Raw genomic sequence first — 21,838 nt, forward strand, 5'->3', positions numbered from 1 at the left:
ACCCAGTGGTTCCGAAAGTGGAGGGGGCGCGTAAAATAAAATAATTACACCATAAAGATGGTTTGTTTAGTGGTTTATTTTATTGCAACCTGTAATTTATTGCAGTTTATTTTTATTTGTTTAATTGTCCCCCCCCCCCCTTCCTCGTTGTTTTCTTTACTTTTGCACATGTGGTTCAGCTACCTAATTTCGCTGTGCAAGAAACCGCCCAATGACAATAAAAGCTCTAAATCAAAGTCTAAGTTTACAAAGGTTTGAGGTGTGGAATAAACTACAATAGAGTTTGAAAGCAAAATATGGGTGTGTGTGGTTGGAGGATGTGTTTGTGTCGGGGGGACAAGATTCTTGTAAAATAAAGGGGGGCTAGCAAAAGAAGTTTGGGAACCACGTTTAACCTATCAGCGCACACACCTTCAGCCTGGTCTTTGGGGTTTAGCGTCGCCCGATAAAATCACGTGCTCTTTACTCTTTTTTCAAATCTAAAACAAATGACTGCGTTCTCCTGGTATGTTAGCGGCTCCTGAAAAGCAAGTCTAGCACACATATCTTTGACCAACAGTAGTGAATCTGCGACCCCAGTTAATCTGAAACACCGGAATAAAAACAAATTAAGTCTGTTTTATGTGACAGGTAGATTTTAATGGTTCCCTTTGCAGTTCAGACATGCCCAGGAAACTTATTTGTCAGAGAGGGCTAGATAAGGTTAATCCAACAGCTATGGCATGTTACCTACCTGATTTGCTTTCGCTTTGCTTAGCGATTACACCCAAGATACTTTCACTTCACTTGCCATTGTTGGCATTCAGTGCACACCTGTGGAAAATTACCCCGATGTGAGTATTTCATAGTTTATTTTCAGATTCTCACTCAGCATGACACAATTTAATCGTCATTTATGGCTTTCTTGACGCAATTAAATGACATTTGACCTCGTCAAAAAGGTTATCAATCATCCCACGCTAACTGCTGTTTGTACTAACAAATAATAAAAAAATAAATTCCATATTTAACCTTTTGTGCAGATCTGAAATGAGAATTCTCTTTTATTGTCATTTTATGGTAAAGCTTTGTAACGTAAGCCTCATACGTGTTGGCTTTTTTCTCACTGTTTTGTCCTGAAAGCCCGCAGCTCCAATCAGCTGCAGCGATAGTTCAACAAAATTCTGAAGTGAAACGAGTTTGGCTGGAAATCTCATCATTTACATGCAGTGCATGCGTGCATGAAGGATTTGTCCTCTCATAAGATCGCTCAAACCCAGTCGTGGACTCAAACCAGTCTGCTTGTTTAACCCTTAGCTCCCATCACTACCAAAAATGGCTCATCTCACTGAACTTTTCAAGTATGTGGACGACCACCAGGACCTGTATGTGCAGGTAAGATCAGAGAAAGAAAAAGTAAGAAAAAACAATATAGTGCAGCTGCTTAATCATTCCGTTTTTTGCATGATTGTCACTTGTTTTAATGGCTTATTGAGCTAACTGAAAACTGGACAGATTTGCAACTCCTGCACTTAAACTGGGATTCTAGTAGGTTCCAGCTGTAAAACCAGTTTTCCTGATAAGATTCGGTTATATTTTAACTGCTGCTTGAGTCAAATTTTGTGGGTCTGATGTCCTAAGAATAACTCATTGTGGCTCGTTCTTGTGCAATAAGTAACTGCATGAAATAGTAAAAAAAAAGAAAAGAAAAGGAAAAAAAGATAAAATCTATATAAAAAACCCATTTTAATTTCTTTAAATCACTTTTTCATAATTGTCCTCAGCGCCTGGCTGAGTGGGTGGGTGTCCAGAGTGTTTCTGCTTGGCCTGAGAAGCGCGGGGAGATCAAAAAAATGATGGAGATGGCAGCCAAGGACATCGAGAGGCTGGGAGGGACTGTGGAGTTGGTGGACGTTGGCAAGCAGAAGGTCTTGCACTGGTTACATTTGTTAATGCATTAATGATTTGTATATTACATTATCTTTTTTACTTAGGATCAGACCCAGCCAAGAAGACGGTGTGTATTTACGGGCACCTTGATGTTCAGCCAGCCAACATCAGTGACGGCTGGGACACAGAGCCTTTCACTCTGGTGGAGAAAGACGGTAAGAGGAGAATACTTTTGGCCTGCGTCTTGTACAACACAACACTGGAGCTGTTTCTGTATGAGCTGGAAAGTTATGTGAGTAACTGAAGTCAGCTGGAACGCACTTTGGGCTTGTAAAAATAGATGAGAATTAAAACTTTAAGGCTACTGTATTCAGCTGTTTGTATGTTACACCAACCAGTTTTTTGGTTTAGCAAAGTTATAATATCAAAAATGAAAAATGAGCTACAGTACTGTCCTGTAGATAGAATAGATGGCAAAACTAAAAGAAGAAGAAGAAGAAGAATTAATTTTCAGAGCAGCATAAAGGTAGTTTGTTACTATCAGAACATTGTAATAACCTGATGAGGACTCAGTGTTTTAGTGGTCTTAACTGAGATTACAGAAAACAAAAAAAGAAATCCAGTCAGCAGGTTGGTAGTGCAGGATGACGAAGTGTGGAGTGAGGTGCGTGAATCCTGTAAGGTAGCATAACTAAGAGAAAACACGGTATCAACAAGCTTAACTATGTAGACTGGGAACACTGGGTGAATGTATTTTTAACAGGCAAAGATAAGAAACACCAAACAAGTCACAGAAGGGTCTTGAGAACATGAAAAAAGAATGCTGTTGAGACTTCTTCAGTTGTGTGTCCCAGGTATTTAACCCCTAATAGTTTTTCTCGGGTGGTCCTGAGTGTTGTTGATCACGCGAGTCATCACATTAGCCAAGGTGTGAAGAAAACAAAAGATGTGGGCCATTACCGTCATTTGAGTTTAAAGTTGAGACCTTGCCCGAACACTTCCATTTAGCAAAGGTTCAAAGATTGTGCAAAGGTTGTTACCGTGAAAGACCATCGAAGAACGGAGGTGGTGGAATAGAACACCAGCTGTCAGCCACCTACACTTGAGATCCTATTCAGGCACTTCAACCTCCACTCACACCTTGCTTCAGGTAACCTCAGCAGGTCACATGACAGAATGGTGAAACAGACTTGGCTTGTGAAAAGGCAAAAAGGCTCAAGTGAGGCGTTTTCCCTTGTGAGTCATGACTGGTCCTTTATTTCACAGACTCTGCATTTGTTTGTGGACATAACTAAGTAACTGCAGCATTCCTGAATTGGTGTCTATGCTTTGTTATGCTCCACACAGTAATGCCAAAGCTGCACCTGAATAATTTTAACCCTTTAAGGCTTCTTTGTTTTATGTTAAACAACACAGATTGACTCTGTTGTGTACGATCTTACAGACCTAACCAGTTTTTGCTGCTCTTTTAGAGCTTCTTTATGTTGCATCAATACAGTACATATTTGCATTTAAACAAACTTTTTCGATGGGACAGGTAGGACAGGTTTTTTTTTTGAGCTACAAAATTGAGCACGCGTGGTCTTGTGTGTTTTCTGGTAAGAGTCTGCTCAGTTGTGTTAGGGCTGCTTATGTCACATTTTACAAAACCTGCTGCAGACCTTTTTTTGTATCATAAACAAGGATTTCATATCATTAACCCTAACCCTAACCTCCAAGTTTAAAATCAAGGCCTGTGGTGTGCTGACTATGTAATAAACATAACCTTAGTAACATTTTTCAATGCCAATAATTTCTCATTAGAACCTTGAAACTGAAATAAAGTTTTCTTTTTGTAGGTAAGCTCTATGGAAGAGGATCTACTGATGACAAGGGTCCAGTGTTGGCCTGGTTTAACTGCATTGAAGCGTATCAGAAGATCGGAAAGGTACAGTTACTGCCAGATTTAAGCTGGCCAGCAAAAGGTGTTTCAAGTTCAGATAGTTTAAAGATGATATGATATTTTAGTGTGTCCTAAAAAATCAACCCTGTGGCTTGACATGCTAAGCTGGGTGTGTTTGAACACTAAATTGAAATTACTGACAGGAGTATATTGAGGTGTGAATTTTTATTCGAGTATCTGAAATTGTATACCATTACATAGAATCTTATCAAGGTTTTTCTTTTGTTTTTGTACAGTGATGATAAAGCAGAATAGCTACTATACAGCACTATTCTAAAAGGATATGTGGGTCATTTGTATCATTTTAAAAATATTATTTTAGCCTGATCTGTTGAATGCAGTTAAAAGGCAGTTTTTCCTAACTTGCTGCTTTCTGATATGGCTCTCTGGATCTTCTGATAAAATTAGAGTAAATCCTTAGCAGGAATTTCATTAATGGGTGTTTAGTCAGAAAAAATAAATCCCAGCTGGTGAATGTACAGTATTTGTTTTTATCTAAATAATAATTATCACACATAAACTCATAAATTATTTCCTTAGTCTGGACTAATGTTCAGCTTTGTTAGCTCATTGTGAGAAATGTAAAACATGCATTCCTGCTGCCTACTATTTACATTTATTCAGTGGAGTACCCACAAATTCATTGTACATGTACAATGACAATAAAATGCTATTCTATTCTATTCTATTCTATTCTATTCTATTTCTGTATTAAAGTACACCACTGATTGGCAGATTGTTGGTTGTTAAGAGATTATTTCAACTCTAGAAAATGAGCCTGAATTTTAGTCTTCTGATTTTTTGTTGTTTTCTTATGTATCTCTCTTCTTGTTGCAGGACCTTCCCATCAACATCAAATTCTGCTTCGAAGGGATGGAGGAATCTGGATCTGAGGGTCTGGATGATCTTGTGTTTTCTAGAAAGGACACTTTCTTTAAAGACGTGGACTACGTCTGCATCTCTGACAACTACTGGCTGGGCAAGAACAAACCCTGCATCACCTACGGTCTGAGAGGAATCTGCTATTTCTTCCTTGAGGTGGTGTCCTGTTGGATTACTGTTGGTGGGGGGTGGGGACAGTGTTTCATTATCAGAGGGGCAAACAAGCTTTTCGTGTTTTTAAAATAATGTTTTATGTTCCAACCTCAAGGTGGAGTGCGCTGAAAAGGACTTGCACTCAGGGGTGTTTGGTGGCTCTGTTCATGAGGCCATGACTGACCTCATCGCACTTATGGGCAAGTGAAGCTGATAATTGTGATTTTTAGTCTCACTGACCTTATTTTATGCCAGTTTAGAGTTTTAATCATGTGTTTGTGACTTCCTGCACAGGCTCCCTGGTTGACAAAAGGGGTAAGATTTTGGTTCCTGGGATCTGTGACAGTGTGGCTCCTCTGACAGAAGAGGAGAAAAAGCTGTACGAGAAGATCGACTTTGACTTGGATGAGTACTGTAAAGATGTGGGGGTTGGCCGGCTGCTGCATGACACAAAGGCAAAGAAATTATTTATGTTGTTTGCATCACTCATTGGTGGAAATGTGCTGTATAATTTTGGGTCATTCACACTTTTTGAACCTAGTGTTCTTTATTTCTTTCACCGTAGGAGCAAATCCTCATGCACCGTTGGAGATATCCTTCTCTTTCCCTTCATGGTATTGAGGGGGCTTTCTCTGAAGCAGGAGCCAAGACGGTTATTCCTCGCAAGGTCATTGGCAAGTTTTCCATCCGCCTTGTGCCTGACATGGATCCCAAAGTAGTGAAGAAGCAGGTGAACATTGTGATATGTCACAATGATGGCATACAACACTCACCTAAATCAAGTTATCTTTTTACAATCAAACAGTTACAATGTAGCAGAAGTCGCTCTGTATCTCTGCCACTTATTGGTAGTTTGTTGCTCAGGTAATTTGCTCAGCCATGCATTGTTTTGTTTTTTTAAAGAAGTGTGTAAAAGAAATTGCAATGTATAAAAATGAGAAATATTATGAATATATTAAATTATGAAGTAAAAAAAATGTGGAGTGATTTAATTTGAATGAAGGTAACTTTATTTAGACAGAAAACCAATGTCACAGGTCATAAAATACACAGGAATTAGAATATACCTGCATAAAATTAGGAAAACCAACCAATCAAGTCAGTTTCTTTTGCCTCACCTAATACAGTTCAACCCTTTGCACACATAGTGAGTACCAGGTTGTTTCTGCATAAAAGCTCCAACAAGTTATCTTCCCCTCTTCAAGGTCATCGATCATCTGCAGAAGAAGTTTGCTGAACTGGGAAGCCCCAATAAACTGAAAGTGAACATGGGCCACGGGGCAAAGGCCTGGGTCTCAGACTTCAACCACCCACACTACATGGCAGGGAGAAAGGCCATGAAGACAGGTACGAGGACTTAATGATAAAAGCTGTTAGATTAAAGAGGGAGTTCACTCCATCTCACCCATTTCTGTTATTTTGCTTAAAGGTCGAAATCAGTTGTGTTTATTATATTACAAAAGTGTAAAACACTTTCTCCTGCTATGATACAACTGACTTTATTACAGTTTACATTGTGATGCTTTTTCTTTAAGAGAAATCAGACATTTTGTCATGTTTCAGCTCCTGGCAGATGTTTCAGGACATGACAAACAAAGACAAGTAAATTGTTTTATCCAAAAGCCTTGTACATATCTTTATAAATTCTTTGTTATATGTATGTTTTTGTGAACATTTTAAAGTCTTTTTCAGACATTTTCACTGATAGGAAGTTTTGTTATGATCAAAAAAAAATAAATCTTATTTTCATTCTTATTCCTATTACATTTTGACTGCTTTTCGCATTGTTTTTCCTCCTCGCTGTGCTGTAGTCTTCGGGGTCGAGCCTGATCTGACTCGTGAGGGCGGCAGCATCCCGGTCACCCTGACCTTCCAGGAGGCCACAGGCCGTAATGTCATGCTGCTTCCTGTAGGGTCCTCTGATGATGGAGCTCACTCTCAGAATGAAAAGATCAACAGGTTGGTCACAGCTCACTCAGTTTCACTTCCTTTGAAATGTGTAACAAGTAGGAACTATTGATAAAACGGATGAAATCTTGAAGTAAACGAAGAGGATCGTCTTTATCATCTCCAAATTATTTTGATGCTAGAACTTAATGACAGGTAAAGTGAGTTTTTTAATTATAAACCGTTATCATGGCTTTATTTCTCCATTTTCAGATCAAACTACATTCAGGGAGTCAAGCTGCTGGGAGCATACTTCCATGAGGTCTCTCTGCTGGAGTGATTTGATGGTGTCTCATAATGACAGGTGTAAAATATGCTCATCCTTCATATCAGACCATAAACTTTGTGGGTTTACCTTTCACAATGAACGGTTTTATACACCCTGCCGATAATAAAAGTGTTTTTCTTACTTTGTTTGAGTTGTCCTCTTTTGTTTTTGTTCTTTTCATGATGTAACAGGATTTACTGCTTACCATGTGGGTCATAACCCACAATAATACTGCCAGGTCTCTCTTGGAACTGAGATTTTTAACCTCAATGAGATTTTTACCTGGATAAATAAAGGACTAATAAAAAACAATAATAATAATAATGTTGGTACGCTTAATTTAGAAGCTGTCAAATGTGTTTGAGGCATCAGTGATAGCAGCATGACCAAATGCTGTTATTGTATTAGTGTTTTCCACATCACAGCATTAAAAAACTACAATCAGTCTTGCATTCATAGTGTAATTTGAATGTGTCGATATATGTCGAAGCTTGCCCAATGTAAACAGATGTTGAATGTCCAATTCTACAAATGAGTGTGCTTGTTATATGTAACCGGTCTAGTCAGCCCTTTTGTTCTGTGATTTCTGACATTTATTGACTTTATGTTACTTTAGGAAAGATAAATCATTTCCTGAGAGTAGGATGAAAATACCACCAGGTATTGTGATTGCAGTCCATGGTGTTAATCAAAAGGTGTAATGATGCTACATACCACTATTTATTCATTTACTGTATGCTATTATATTTACTAGTTCATAACCCAGCCATGGGGGCTTCCAACAAACCAGTGTACTTTTGGTACCGGTCCCAAAACCTGTAGCCAGAATCTAATGGTAAAGTCTTGTTTGGGGCGACTGTGGTTCAGGGGGATGGGAAGCTCATCTTGTAACCGGAAGGTTGCCGATTCGATGTCCAGCTCTGTCTGTCTTGGTTGTTGTGTCCTTGGGCAAGACACTTCACCTACTGCCTACTGGTGATGGCCAGGGGCCGATGGCGTGATATGGCAGCCTCGCTTCTGTCAGTCTGCCCCAGGGCAGCTGTGGCTACAACTGTAGCTTGCCTCCACCAGTGTGTGAATGTGAGAGTGAATGAATAGTGGAATTGTAAAGCGCTTTGAGCGTCTCGAAAAGCGCTATATAAATGCAATCCATTATTATTATTGTTTAGAGGTCTTTTTGACACAGAACAGGTGAGCTTTTGCACACAGATTTCACATTTTTAGTCGCTGAAATAGTTTGTAACGTAGCAGCCCTCCTCTGGATGAATCCTTCCCGTCTCCTTTAGATCCCGTTTTACAATTTTAAATCAGATAAGTTACTCTGAGGGTAAATAGCACAGAGCTGCTGGAGCTTCTAAGGAAACAAGGTGCATTTGCTTAGTCTAAACCAGAGGTTCCCAAAGTGTGGGGCCCGCCCCTAGGGGGGGCGCAGAGCCATTGCAGGGGGGCGTGGTATGAAAAAAAAAGAGCGCTTGGACACTGTGGACAGGTTTTTGACGGGGCTCCCACACAAACGCAAAGCAGGAGATGAAGCATCGCCAAATATGTTTCCAAACCAACTTCCTTCCAAGCCAAAGACAGGAAAATATGGTGAAGCATATCTTCCCTTTGGCTTCACCTGCACAAGTGCCAAGGTAGGTCTCCCCTAGTTTCCCTGCGTCGGGAGCACGCGCTGGGCTCTCCAAATCACGGACAAACAGTATCCCACATTCTTGATTTTTAGTTCACAAACACTTCTTGTATTAACTAACTACTCCTGACATGTTGGACATGTTAGCTCTTTATGCAGTAAAGTTACAGTGGGATACAAATAATATCAGGCTGATCCTGCCGTAATTTGTTCCCCCGGTTCAAATCACGGACAAATAGTATCCCACAGCTGTTTATGTGTTTAAACCCATTTTGCACAGAGAGACATTTTTTGAAAAATGTATTGATAGCACTGTTGAATATTATTACACAGGAAAAAAACAACTACACGTAAAATAATCACACCGTGACGCCTCTGCCTTTCTAAATGGAGGGACAGTAACTGCGTGTGTATATGTAAGCGTGTAAAACCTGAAGATAGTCAGATTAACAGTATTTTGTCTCTATCTGCCATTCTGCAATTCATCTCATGTAAACAATAACGTGGCGCACAGCGTGACGTGAAAAGAGGCACATACCTGTGACGTTGCGTGACGAACTCTGTAATCCTCGTCCACACGTAAACGCAAAAAAGGAGTTTTAAATAATCTTCGTTTTCGGTGAATCGCAACGCCGTTTACGTGTTGACGAAAAGCCCAAACGCATAGAAACAGCTGAGTTTTCAAAAGTACCCGTGTAGGTGTGGACGTAGCGTAAAAGAGTTAGTAGTATGAGTATAAACTACATGGGTGACAGCCAACAAAGTGCATTTCAAAGCTACCTAAAGTCTAAATAGTTAACATACCTCAAGAAGAATGTCCTTCATCTGCCTGATTCTCACTCCTTTAGCTCCTCCCCTTGATAAAACAACACCCATCAGTTTTGGGGTGGAATGGTCAAATGTAGCCATAAAGGTAGATTCAGGGCTTACAGTGGTTATTTTCTTGAACTCCTCCTTTATCTGTAGACCACACAAACAGAGTAATTAAATTTTACAGACTATTAGCTATATTGCATTGTGATGGACCGAGCAGTGAAGGAAACTTAGGCACAGGTTAAAGTCCAAAAAAATTATTATTTTTTTAACCCAAAAACATATTTGGTTAAATCATGCAAAAAGAATCAAAATCTTGAGTCCATAAAAGAGATCAAAATAACAGCACTCTACTCAAAGTTCACAACACTACTACTGATAACTCAAACAAACTGACCTAACTAACGAGACAAAGGGGAAACTTAAATAGTGGCTGATCAGCCCACAAAAAACACGAGAAGGGGTAAAACACACAAAACCTAACTAAACCTAACATAATGAACTCCAATTCCCCCCATGGTCCCGAGTTATGGCATGAACCAATTTGCAGTCTTCCTTTAAAGCTCGCTCCGCCCCTTTTCCATGTCTTGGCACCTTAATCAAGGGACTGGAACAGCTGCCACTAAGGTAACTCAGAAAACAAAAGATTAATCATACATAACAGTGTAAACTAAAATGTGCACACTTATTTTAGAATGCAGTGTTATGTGGATATGGGAATTAATTCTAAACCAAAACCAGTTATTTATTGTCCTGTAAATTAATTCCTATATTTAAAGAAAGACAAATGTGAATGCAATGTTACTTATAAGCCTCTACACTAACATGGTGGGTATTACCACTGTGTGGCTGTAAGTGCAGCCATCACATGCATTAATGAATGCTCTAATACATTAGTTAAAGAGGATAGATGTGATCTAAGGCTACCCCAAGTTTTGAGGGAACAAAAACAATCTTGGTGAAGACAAGGGAGACATTCCCCACCATAACCATGGTGTAATCTGTAATGTTTCAGCAACCCTGTATTTGTAGAGGTTTCAAATTTACACATTGTTCACTCCCAGCCCATTTTGTAAAAAATGTGTCCCAACTTAACAAAGCACTAATGACCCTAGATTATCACACTATCTATATACTAACTGCTTACATAAAGTCTTAATGTTAAGTAGATTCACGTAGCCTATGCCAGAATGATGCTGTCGGAATCACATTAACAATATTTCACACAACCTGATGTGTTTAAAAAAAGAAATAAAGATAGCTACAGCTCTTAAGATCAAGAACAATACTTTAAGCTATATCACAATAGTAACCAAAATCATTTACAATGTAATATTATCTATAGGTCATGCAAGTTTTATAAAGACATAAAATAGGTGAGCCAGACAGAAAAAAGAAGCCTCTAGGTTATCCCTCTGACAAAACTATTCAGAGCTTAAAGGCTTCTAATTGTGGTCAAAAGAAAAACAAAATCAGCCTGTGATCGAAATTAGATTGCATTATGTAGCAAAACTTTAACCATGCTTTTCCTAGCCACAGCAGCACTCTCTAGCTGAAAACTTTTGTCAAATGAAACTTTATAAGTCTTATCCACTCCTGTGCTAAAGTTTAGAATGGCTAGCATTAGCTACACGTGGTATTGCAAAATATTTCCTGAACTGTATGAGCGTAACATCGTACACAAATCCACTACAAGTGACAAGCACAAATGCTTTGCTTCGGTAGAACTGCTATTTGTAAATGAAATGTTACTTACCTTGAAATGTCTTTTACATAAGCTTGCAAGTCCACCATGCAACGCACCATCTTAATATGTGAATTTGCCCAGGCAAGTTAAGTGGGTAGAGGAAAGGGAACTTGAAATCAGAAGTTACAGTGGAGAAAAAATAAGTAATCTATTCAATTTCTTTAAGTAATTATAACTTGAATTTTTTTTGAACCCACTAACATTGGGATTTAATTTCAGATTGCATACAAAATTAATTTAATGTAATTATCAACATTATTAATTCAACACAACCCAAAAAAATTAAGTTTGCAACTTGGAAGGTCTATCTTAATCAATAAATTAGAATTTTTATCTTGCAGCCATGGATTTAATCAAGTGGTGGTAAAAGGCCTGATGAATTACTTTTTAGAGTGAAACCTCAGCTGATACTAGAAAGTAATATTAAATACATTCTAACAACAGCTGATCACGCTTAAACGTGCTGCTATTGTTTATCCGCTGGTCTCCTCTTTCTAGCGCAAAGTGGGCGATAAACAAATAAGAAACACGGGACTTGCTGCAGAAAAGCCGATCAGCTGATCATTGATCAGTTTCATGATTGAAGTAATAACAGGAGAATAAGGGGGAGTGAATGAGAGAAGTAGATGCAACTGCGCAGCAAAGACAGAATAACTCCAGCTTTGTGTCTATTTTTTAATTCTGGCTGAAGTACGGGACAAATCGCTTCCTTTTCACCTCAATATGGAACTCCGATGGCCAGTCCAGCTGTGGCTCAATATATCAGTTAAGCTTAACGTGGAAATACTATGCAAACATTCAGGGATGAACTTACACACTTGCTTTACTTCTCTGGGATAGTTTTCGCCGAGATGAAATGCCGCGGTTAGGAAGCATGTAGCAAGGCTCCAAATGCTCCAACAGAGGTCTCGCAGACAATAGCCGCTCTATCACGTGACACATACTGCTCCAATGCACCGAGCTGGGTTACGCCAAGTAGCGTGTTTTGTGAGGTGATTTTGAGATACTTCAGATTACATTTTTTATTTCTCTCCGATATCCGATCCAGTAATTTAGGTCAGTATCGGACCGATACGTAATATAGGATCGGTCCATCTCGTTAATAGGTGAACTGGATAGGTATTATTTCTCTCATCCCAGGTAGCTAACTTGCACACGTTTCACTATATATCCTTCAAGCTGGGTTGAAATTACAAGACTACATGAATTACCCTTTAAAGCATTATGGAAAATCTCTACTACGACCGTTACAGAAAGAATCAGCAGATCTACATTAAGGCAGCAGTGGTCACTGAGATGCATGTTTACAAATGAACAGTTGCAAGGACCATTTCTCTCCATGGAGAAGGAGATTAGAGGCCAAGATCATGGCAGAATGGAGGGAAGTTCCCCAAGTATTGGAGCTACAAAAAGGTGCAATGAAGAAAGAGTACTTAGGAAGTGCAGCGAGCTGTCCATACCTGAGGCCTTGGAAACTGCAAACAAAAACTCACAGCTGGAGACAACAACATGAGCTAGTGGATCTAAATGCTGACCCCTGAACAGGATCCAGTAACAATCACTATGTGGCAGCTAGTAGATGAGACACATCCGAAATGGCTCACTGAAGACAGTCCTGATTCCAAAGGATCCCCATAAGGGACTGGTCCCATCCAAGGACCAGCCAAAGACCTGCCTCAGTACCATATGGAAGCTTCTGTCTGGCATCATAGCGGCTAAGATGAACAGGCATATGGCTCAATACTTGAGCGGGGCACAGGAAGGAATTGGCAGGAACACCAGAGAGGTGAAACACCAGCTAATGATAGAAAGCACAGTTGCCCGAGACTGCAAGATCAGGCTCACCAACTTGTGCATCGCCTGGATTGACTACAGAAATCCTATGACTCGATGCCCCACACCTGGATCCTGGAATGCCTTGAACTATACAAGATTAACAGGATCCTAAGGGCCTTCATCTGGATTCGATGGCGATGTGGCGAACATCACTAGAGTCCAACTTCAAGCCAATTGCACAAGTTTCCATGAAGTGTGGGATTTATCAAGGAGGTGGTCTGTCCCCACTGCTGTTCTAAATAGTCCTGAACCCCCTCAGTGAGATCATTCACAAAACTGGCTGCAGTCTACAGAAAGGAGAAATCATCAGCAAATCCTCTACATGAATGATATCAAGCTGTATACCAGGAGTGAACGAGACATCGATTCACTGATTCACACCAGAAGGCAACATTGCAGACATCGAGGACAGCTATAAGTACCTGGGACATCCACATAGTAAGGCAAGCCCTGAAAAGTCAACTAAATGGGTAGAAGAATGTCCGGGCAATTAACACCTACGCTCTACCGGTGATCAGATACCCTGCTGGGATAATAAACTGACCTAAGAAGGAGACAGAAGCAACTAACATCCAGAAAAGGAAGCTCCTGAGCATGCATGGAGGGTTTCAACCCAAATCCAGCACCCTGAAACTATACGCTAAGTGGAAGGAAGCACTCTGAGGACTAGTGAGTGTCAAAACCACTGTCCAGGTTGAAGGTGAAGATTACAGTGGTAATCCGAGCACTCGGTGCAGCAACCCCAATCTTGCCCAGTGGCTCCAGCAGATCCCAGGAACAACACCACTATGACGTGTTACCTATCTTTACTTAGCGATTACACCCAACATACTTTCACTTCACTTGCCATTGTTTGCATTCAGTGCACACCTGTGGAAAATTACCCTGATGTGAGTATTTCATGGCTTATTTTCAGATTCTCACTCAGCATGACACAATTAAATCATCATTTATGGCTTTCTTTACACAATTAAGTGATATTTTACCTCCTCTTGTTTTATACTAACAAATAATAAAAAATAAATTCCTTTTGTGCAGATCTGAAGTGAGATTACTCTTATATTGTCATTTCACGGTAAACATTTGTAAGCCTCACACTTTTTGGCTTTTTTCTCACTGTTTTGTCCTGAAAACCTAGCATTAAAGCCCCAATCAGCTGCAGCTATAGTTCTGCAAAATTATGAAGTGAAACGAGTTTGTCTGGAAATCTCATCATTTACGTGAAGTGCATGCGTGCATGAAGGATTTGTCCTCTCATAAGATCACTCAAACCCAGAGGTGTACTCACACCAGTCTGCTTGTTTAACCCTTAGCTCCCATCACTACCAAAAATGGCTCATCTCACTGAACTTTTCAAGTATGTGGACGACCACCAGGACCTGTATGTGCAGGTAAGATCAGAGAAAGAAAAAGTAAGAAAAACTATATAGTGCAGCTGCTTAATCATTCAGTTTTTTGTGTGATTGTCACTTGATTTAATGGCTTATTGAGCTAACTGAAAACTGGACAGATTTGCAACTCATTCACTTAAGCTGGGATTATAGTAGGTTCCAACTGTAAAACCAGTTTTCCTGATAAGATTCAGTGATATTATAACTGCTGCTCGAGTTAAATTTTGTGGGTCTGATGTCCTAAAAATCACTCACTGTGGCTCATTCTTGTGCAATAAGTAACTGCATGAAATAGTAAAAAGAAAAGAAAAAATGATAAAATGTATAAAAAAAACTAATTTTAATTTCTTTGAAAAACTTTTTTTCATAATTGTTGTCAGCGCCTGGCTGAGTGGGTGGGTGTCCAGAGTGTGTCTGCTTTGCCTGAGAAGCGCGGGGAGATCAAAAAAATGATGGAGATGGCAGCCAAGGACATCGAGAGGCTGGGAGGGACTGTGGAGTTGGTGGACGTTGGCAAGCAGAAGGTTACATTTCTTAATGGGTTTATAATTTGTATATTGCATGATCTTTCTTTACTTAAATTTCACCATAAATGGACCTTGTTTTTAAATGGTCACTCAGATTAAGTTTCATTCACGCAGCTTCCCTCAGGAGAGGAGATCCCCCTGCCTCCTATCATCCTGGGGCAGTTAGGATCAGACCCAGCCAAGAAGACGGTGTGTATTTATGGGCACCTTGATGTTCAGCCAGCCAACATCAGTGACGGCTGGGACACAGAGCCTTTCACTCTGGTGGAGAAAGACGGTAAGAGGAGAATACTTTTGGCCTGCGTCGTGCACAAAACAACCCTGGAGCTGTTTTTGTATGAGCTCTAACATTGTCACAACCCGGTGAGGACAGTGTTTTAATGGTCTTAACTGAGATTACTGAAAACAAATACAAATCCAATCAGCAGGTAGGTAATGCAGGATGAGGACGTATGGACTGGGGTGTGTAATTCCTGTAAGGTAGCATAACTAAGAGAAAACATGCTATCAACAAGCTTAACTATGTAGACTGGGAACACTGGGTGAATGTATTTTTAACAGGTAAAGATAAGAAACACAAAACAAGTCACAGAACTATATTGAGAGCTTGAAAAAAGAATGGTGTTGGCCTTTAAGTTTGAAACTCTCATCCAAGAGACTTCTTCAGTTCTAAAAACAAATGGTTGTATGTCTCAGGTATTTGACCCCTAATAGTTTTTCTCAGGTGGTCCTGAGTGTTGTTGATCACACGAGTCATCACATTAGCCAAGGTGTGAAGAAAACAAGATGTGGGCCATTACCGTCATTTGAGTTTAAGGTTGAGACCTTGCCCGAGCAATTCCATTTAGCAAAGGTTCAAAGATTGTGCAAAGGTTGTTACCGTGAAAGACCATCGAAGAACGGAAGTAGTGGAATAGAACACCAGCTGTCAGCCACCTACACTTGAGATCCTATTCAGGCACTTCAACCTCCACTCACACCTTACCTCAGCAGGTCACATGACAGAATGGTGAAACAGACTTGGCTTGTGAAAAGGCAAAAAGGCTCAAGTGAGGCGTTTTCCCTTGTGAGTCATGACTGGTCCTTTATTTCATAGACTCTGCATTTGTTTGTGCACATAACTAAGTAACTGCAGCATTCCTGAATTGGTGTCTATGCTTTGTTATGCTCCACACAGTAATGCAAAAGCTGCACCTGAATAATTTTAATCCTTTAAGGCTTCTTTGTTTTGTGTTAAACAACACAGATTGACTCTGTTGTGCACGATCTTACAGACTCTTTAATACTGTGTAGCACAAGGTAATCTAATAATTTTTGCTGCTCTACCCTAGATGTTTGCATTTAAACAAACTTTTTCGATGGGACAGGTAGGACATTGTTTTTTGTTTTTTTTTTGAGCCACAAAATTGAGCACGCGTGGTCTTGTGTGTTTTGAGTCAGCTGACACAAAATGCCACATCCTCCTCCCCCTGTTTCATTCCTGCCTGCTCAGTTGTGTTAGTGCTGCTTAAGTCACATTTTACAAAAACCTGCTGCAGATCATTTTTTGTATCATGAACAAGGATTTCATATCATTACACATAATCTTAGTCATGATTTAAACAAGCTTAAAATGGGGCACTGTGGTCTGCTGACTATGTAATAAACATAACCTTAGTAACATTTTTCAATGCCACTATCTTCTCATTAGAACCTTGAAACTGAAGTTTCCTTTTTGTAGGTAAGCTCTATGGAAGAGGATCTAATGATGACAAGGGTCCAGTGTTGGCCTGGTTTAACGGCATTGAAGCGTATCAGAAGATTGGAAAGGTACAGTTACTGCCAGATTTAAGCTGGCCAACAAAAGGTGTTTCAAGTTCAGATAGTTTAAAGATGATATGATATTTTAGTGTGTCCTAAACAAACAGCCCTGAAGTTGCTTGAATGCTAAGTTGGCTGTGTTTGAACACTGAACTGAAATTAGTGACAGAAATATATTGAGGTGTGATGGTATAATTCAGAATCTGTAAATGTACACGGCTACTTAAAATGTTAAGGTTTTTCTTTTGTTTTTGTACAATGATGATAAAGCAGAATAGCTACTACAGCACTGTATTCTAAAAAGATATGTGGATCATTTGTACGATTTTAAAAAATATTATTTTGGCCTATTTAAAAAAGTTCGACCATATCTATCCTTACTTGGTGCTTTCTGATATGACTCTCTGGCTCATCAGATGAAATTAGAGTATATCCTTAGTTAGGAATTTCATTAATGGGTGTTTAGTCAGAAAAAGTAAATCCGAGCTGGTGAATGTACAGTATTTGTTTATATCTACATAATAATTTTCACACATAAGATTGTGAATTATGTCCTTAGTCTGGACTCATGTCCAGCTTTTTAAAAACAATTAAAACTCATTGTGAGAAATGTGAAACATGCATTCCTGCTGTCTACTATTTACATTAATTCAGTGGAGCACCCACAAATTCATTGTACATGTACAATGACAATAAAGTGCTATTCTATTCTATTTCTGTATTAAAGTACACCACTGATTGGCAGATTGTTGGTTGTTAAGAGATTATTTCAACTCTAAAAAATGAGCCTGAATTTTAGTCTTCTGATTTTTTGTTGTTTTCTTATGCATCTCTCTTCTTGTTGCAGGACCTTCCCATCAACATCAAATTCTGCTTCGAGGGGATGGAGGAATCTGGATCTGAGGGTCTGGATGATCTTGTGTTTTCTAGAAAGGACACTTTCTTTAAAGACGTGGACTACGTCTGTATCTCTGATAACGACTGGCTGGGCAAGAACAAACCCTGCATCACCTACGGTCTGAGAGGAATCTGCTATTTCTTCATTGAGGTGAAGTCCTGTTGGATTACTGTATTTCAACTTCAGAGGGGCAAACAAGCTTTTCGTGTTTTTAAAATAATGTTTTATGTTCCAACCTCAAGGTGGAGTGCGCTGAAAAGGACTTGCACTCAGGGGTGTTTGGTGGCTCTGTTCATGAGGCCATGACTGACCTCATCGCACTTATGGGCAAGTGAAGCTGATAATTGTGATTTTTAGTCTCACCAACCTTATTTTATGCCAGTTTAGAGTTTTAATCATGTGTTTGTGACTTCCTGCACAGGCTCCCTGGTTGACAAAAGGGGTAAGATTTTGATTCCTGGGATCTATGACAGTGTGGCTCCTCTGACAGAAGAGGAGAAAAAGCTGTACGAGAAGATCGACTTTGACTTGGATGAGTACTGTAAAGATGGTGGAGTTGGCCGGCTGCTGCATGACACAAAGGCAAAGAAATTATTTATGATGTTCGCATCACATATTGGTGGAAATGTGCTGTATTATTTGGGGTCATTCACACTTTTTGAACCTAGTGTTCTTTATTTCTTTCACCGTAGGAGCAAATCCTCATGCACTGTTGGAGATATCCTTCTCTTTCCCTTCATGGTATTGAGGGGGCTTTCTCTGAAGCAGGAGCCAAGACGGTTATTCCTCGCAAGGTCATTGGCAAGTTTTCCATCCGCCTTGTGCCTGATATGGACCCCAAAGTAGTGAAAAAGCAGGTAAACACTGTGATAGGTCACAATGATGACATATAACACTCACCTAACCCAAGTCATCTTTTTATAATCAAGCAGTTACAATGTAGCAGAGGTTGCTCTGTATCTCTGCCGCTTATTGGTAGTTTGTTGCTCAGATGATTTGCTCAGCCATGCTTTTTTTTTAAAGAAGCACATTAAAAGAAACTGCAATGCATGAAAATGAGAAATATTATGAATATATTATATTATGACGTAAAAAACTGTGGAGTGATTTAATCTGAATGAAGGTAACTTTATTTAGTCAGAAAGCCAATGTCACAGGTCATAGAATTAAAATATACCTACATAAAATTAGGAAAACCAACCAATCAAGTCATTTTCTTTTGCCTTCCCTAATACACTTCAACCCTTTGCACACATAGTGAGTTTTTTAGAACTGACTCTGAATTAACATGACAAAGAGATGTAGTTAAGTTTTACTACCTAAATCTGAGCCTGGACTGACTGTGGGCCACTAGGAAGTAGCCACATGATTAGCTTCAGTTTGTTTCTGCATAAAAGCTCCAACAAGTCTAAGTTATTTTTCCCTCTTCAAGGTCATCGATCATCTGCAGAAGAAGTTTGCTGAACTGGGAAGCCCCAATAAACTGAAAGTGAACATGGGCCACGGGGCCAAAGCCTGGGTCTCAGACTTCAACCACCCACACTACATGGCAGGGAGAAAGGCCATAAAGACAGGTACGAGGACTTAATGATAAAAGCTCTTAGTTTAAAGGGGGAGTTCACTCAATCTCACCCATTTCTGTTACTTTGCTACAAAGCTGAAATCAGTTGTGTATTGTATTAAAAAAGTGTAAAGCACTTTCTCCTGCCATGGTACAACAGATTTTATTACAGTTTACTTTTTGATGCTTTTTCTTTAAGAGAGTCATGTTTCAGCTCCTGCCCTCGGGCAGATGTTTCAGAACATTAAACACAAGGACAAGCAATTTTTTTTTTATCCAAAAGCCTTGTACATATTGTGGCACTACTAACACTACAACTTAGAACACGTTAACATCAGGTATACAGCAAAGTCCATAAGTCCTCGGGCCAGTGGCCCCTCCCCCTAGCCTGCTACAATATCTTCATAAGCTTTTTTATTATATGCATATTTTTGTGGCAATTTTTAAGTCTTTTTCACCTATTTTCACTGATAGGATTATATCCAGTTTTGATCTGACAACAAAGATATTATTATCATTATTATTATTATTATTATTATTATCATTATTATTATTATTATTATTATTATTATTATTATTATTATTATTATTATTATTATTATTATTATTACTAATAGAATTGTTATTGCTTTTCGCATTGTTTTTTCCTCCTCGTTGTGCTGTAGTCTTCGGGGTCGAGCCTGATCTGACGCGCGAGGGTGGCAGCATCCCGGTCACCCTGACCTTCCAGGAGGCCACAGGCCGTAATGTCATGCTGCTTCCTATAGGGTCGTCTGATGATGGAGCTCACTCTCAGAATGAAAAGATCAACAGGTTGGTCACAGCTCACACGTTTCACTTCTTTTGAAATGTGGAACAAGTAGGAACTATTGATAAAATGGATGAAATCTTGCAGTAAAAGAAGAGGATCATGTTTATCATGCTAAAACGTAATCACAGGTAAAGTGAGTTTTTTTTAATTATAAACCGTTGCCATGGCTTTATTTCTCCATTTTCAGATCAAACTACATTCAGGGAGTCAAGCTGCTGGGAGCATACTTCCATGAGGTCTCTCTGCTGGAGTGATTTGATGGTGTCTCATAATGACAGGTGTAAAATATGCTCATCCTTCATGTCAGACCATAAACTTTGTGGATTTACCTTTCACAATGAACGGTTTTATACACCCTGCTGATAATAAAAGAGTGTGTTTCTTGCTTTCTTTGAGTTGTCTTGTTTTTTTTTTTTGTACTTTTCATGATGTAACAGGATTTACTTTTGACATAGTGCACTGCTTACCGTCATAACCGACAATAATATGGTAAAATGTTGGTAAGCTTAATTTAGAAGCTGTCAAATGTGTTTGAGGCATCAGTGATAGCAGCATGACCAAATACTGTTACTGTTTTAGCGTTTTCCACATCACAGCATAACAACCACTTCAATCAGTCTTGCATTCATAGTGTAGTTTGAGTGTGTCGATAGTCTATGAAGACTTGTACTTTTAGTACCAGTCCCAACCCCGGATAATTGGAGATGGTTGTGTCAGGAAGAGTGTCAAAGCTTGGCCAAATCAAAAATGCAGCTCATAAAGAATGAGATTTCCATACCGGATCGTTTAGGGCCCGGGTTAACAACAATCACCTCTGGTGCTGTTGGCCAGTAGGGTTCCTGTGGAAACTGCTACAGTTGGCCAAAGACAAGTAAGGACACAGAAGAAAGAGGGAAGGCGTGTTAGGAGGCAGTGAGAGAGAAAAAGAATCCTGCCAGGGAGGAGGAATAAAGTTAGACCTCAGATGAGGTTCATTGTACAATGTGACACTAAGGTCCCAAAAAAATCTGCCCTGGGCCGTAGTTGTTACGCCTGTGGTCAGGATCTAATGGTAAAGTCATATTTAGTGTTCTTCTGCACAGCAGCCTCCCTGCCTGAACAGGATCCAGTAACAATCACAGTGGCAGATCTACAAGAAAAGGTGTTCAGTATGAAGAGTTGGACAGCACCAGGACTGAACATGATTCACGTCTACTGGCTGCACTCCTTGAATGTCTGGCAGCACAAATAAACAGCAGCTAGTAGATGAGACCCATCCGAAATGGCTCACTGAAGACAGTCCTGATTCCTAAGGATCCCCATAAGGGACTGGTCCCATCCAACTACCGGTCAATGACCTGCCTCAGTACCATATGGAAGCTCCTGTCTGGCATCATAGCAGCTAAGATGAACGGGTATATGGCTCAATACTTGAGCGGGGCACAGAAAGGAACTGGTAGAAAGTGCAGTCACCCGAGACTGCAAGATCAGGCTCACAAACTTGTGCATCACCTGGATTGACTACATAAATCCTATGACTCGATGCCCCACACCTGGATCCTGGAATGCCTTGAACTATACAAGATTAACAGGATCCATCAGAAATTTGATGGCGTTGTGGCGAACATCAGTCCAACTTCAAGCCAATTGATTTAACAAGGAGGTGGTCTGTCCGCACTGCTGTTCCACATAGGCCTGAACCCCCTCAGTGAGATCATTGACAAGACTGGCTAGGGATGCCAACTACAGAAATGCGAAATCATCAGCAAATCCTCTACATGAAT

General features: G+C 39.8%; 1 protein-coding gene and 1 pseudogene across 1 annotated transcript; both read left to right on the top strand.

Annotated features, from left to right (window-relative positions):
* The first annotated feature begins 726 nt into the window (after positions 1-726).
* Positions 727-7,202, top strand: LOC109196638 (cytosolic non-specific dipeptidase-like; annotated as a pseudogene).
* A 2,827-nt stretch (positions 7,203-10,029) lies between these two features.
* Positions 10,030-20,430, top strand: LOC109196637 (cytosolic non-specific dipeptidase). The gene is made up of 12 exons (XM_019350927.2): positions 10,030-10,131; positions 14,401-14,478; positions 14,859-15,002; positions 15,120-15,282; positions 16,726-16,814; positions 17,653-17,853; positions 17,946-18,030; positions 18,125-18,285; positions 18,396-18,560; positions 19,136-19,277; positions 19,930-20,077; positions 20,263-20,430. The coding sequence occupies exons 1-12, from the start codon at positions 10,087-10,089 to the stop codon at positions 20,327-20,329; spliced, it is 1,488 nt and encodes a 495-aa protein (XP_019206472.1). The 5' UTR covers positions 10,030-10,086; the 3' UTR covers positions 20,330-20,430.
* The last annotated feature ends 1,408 nt before the right edge of the window (positions 20,431-21,838 follow it).

This window comes from Oreochromis niloticus, linkage group LG22, assembly GCF_001858045.2.
Source record: "Oreochromis niloticus isolate F11D_XX linkage group LG22, O_niloticus_UMD_NMBU, whole genome shotgun sequence".
Classification (NCBI taxonomy): Eukaryota; Metazoa; Chordata; class Actinopteri; order Cichliformes; family Cichlidae; genus Oreochromis; species Oreochromis niloticus.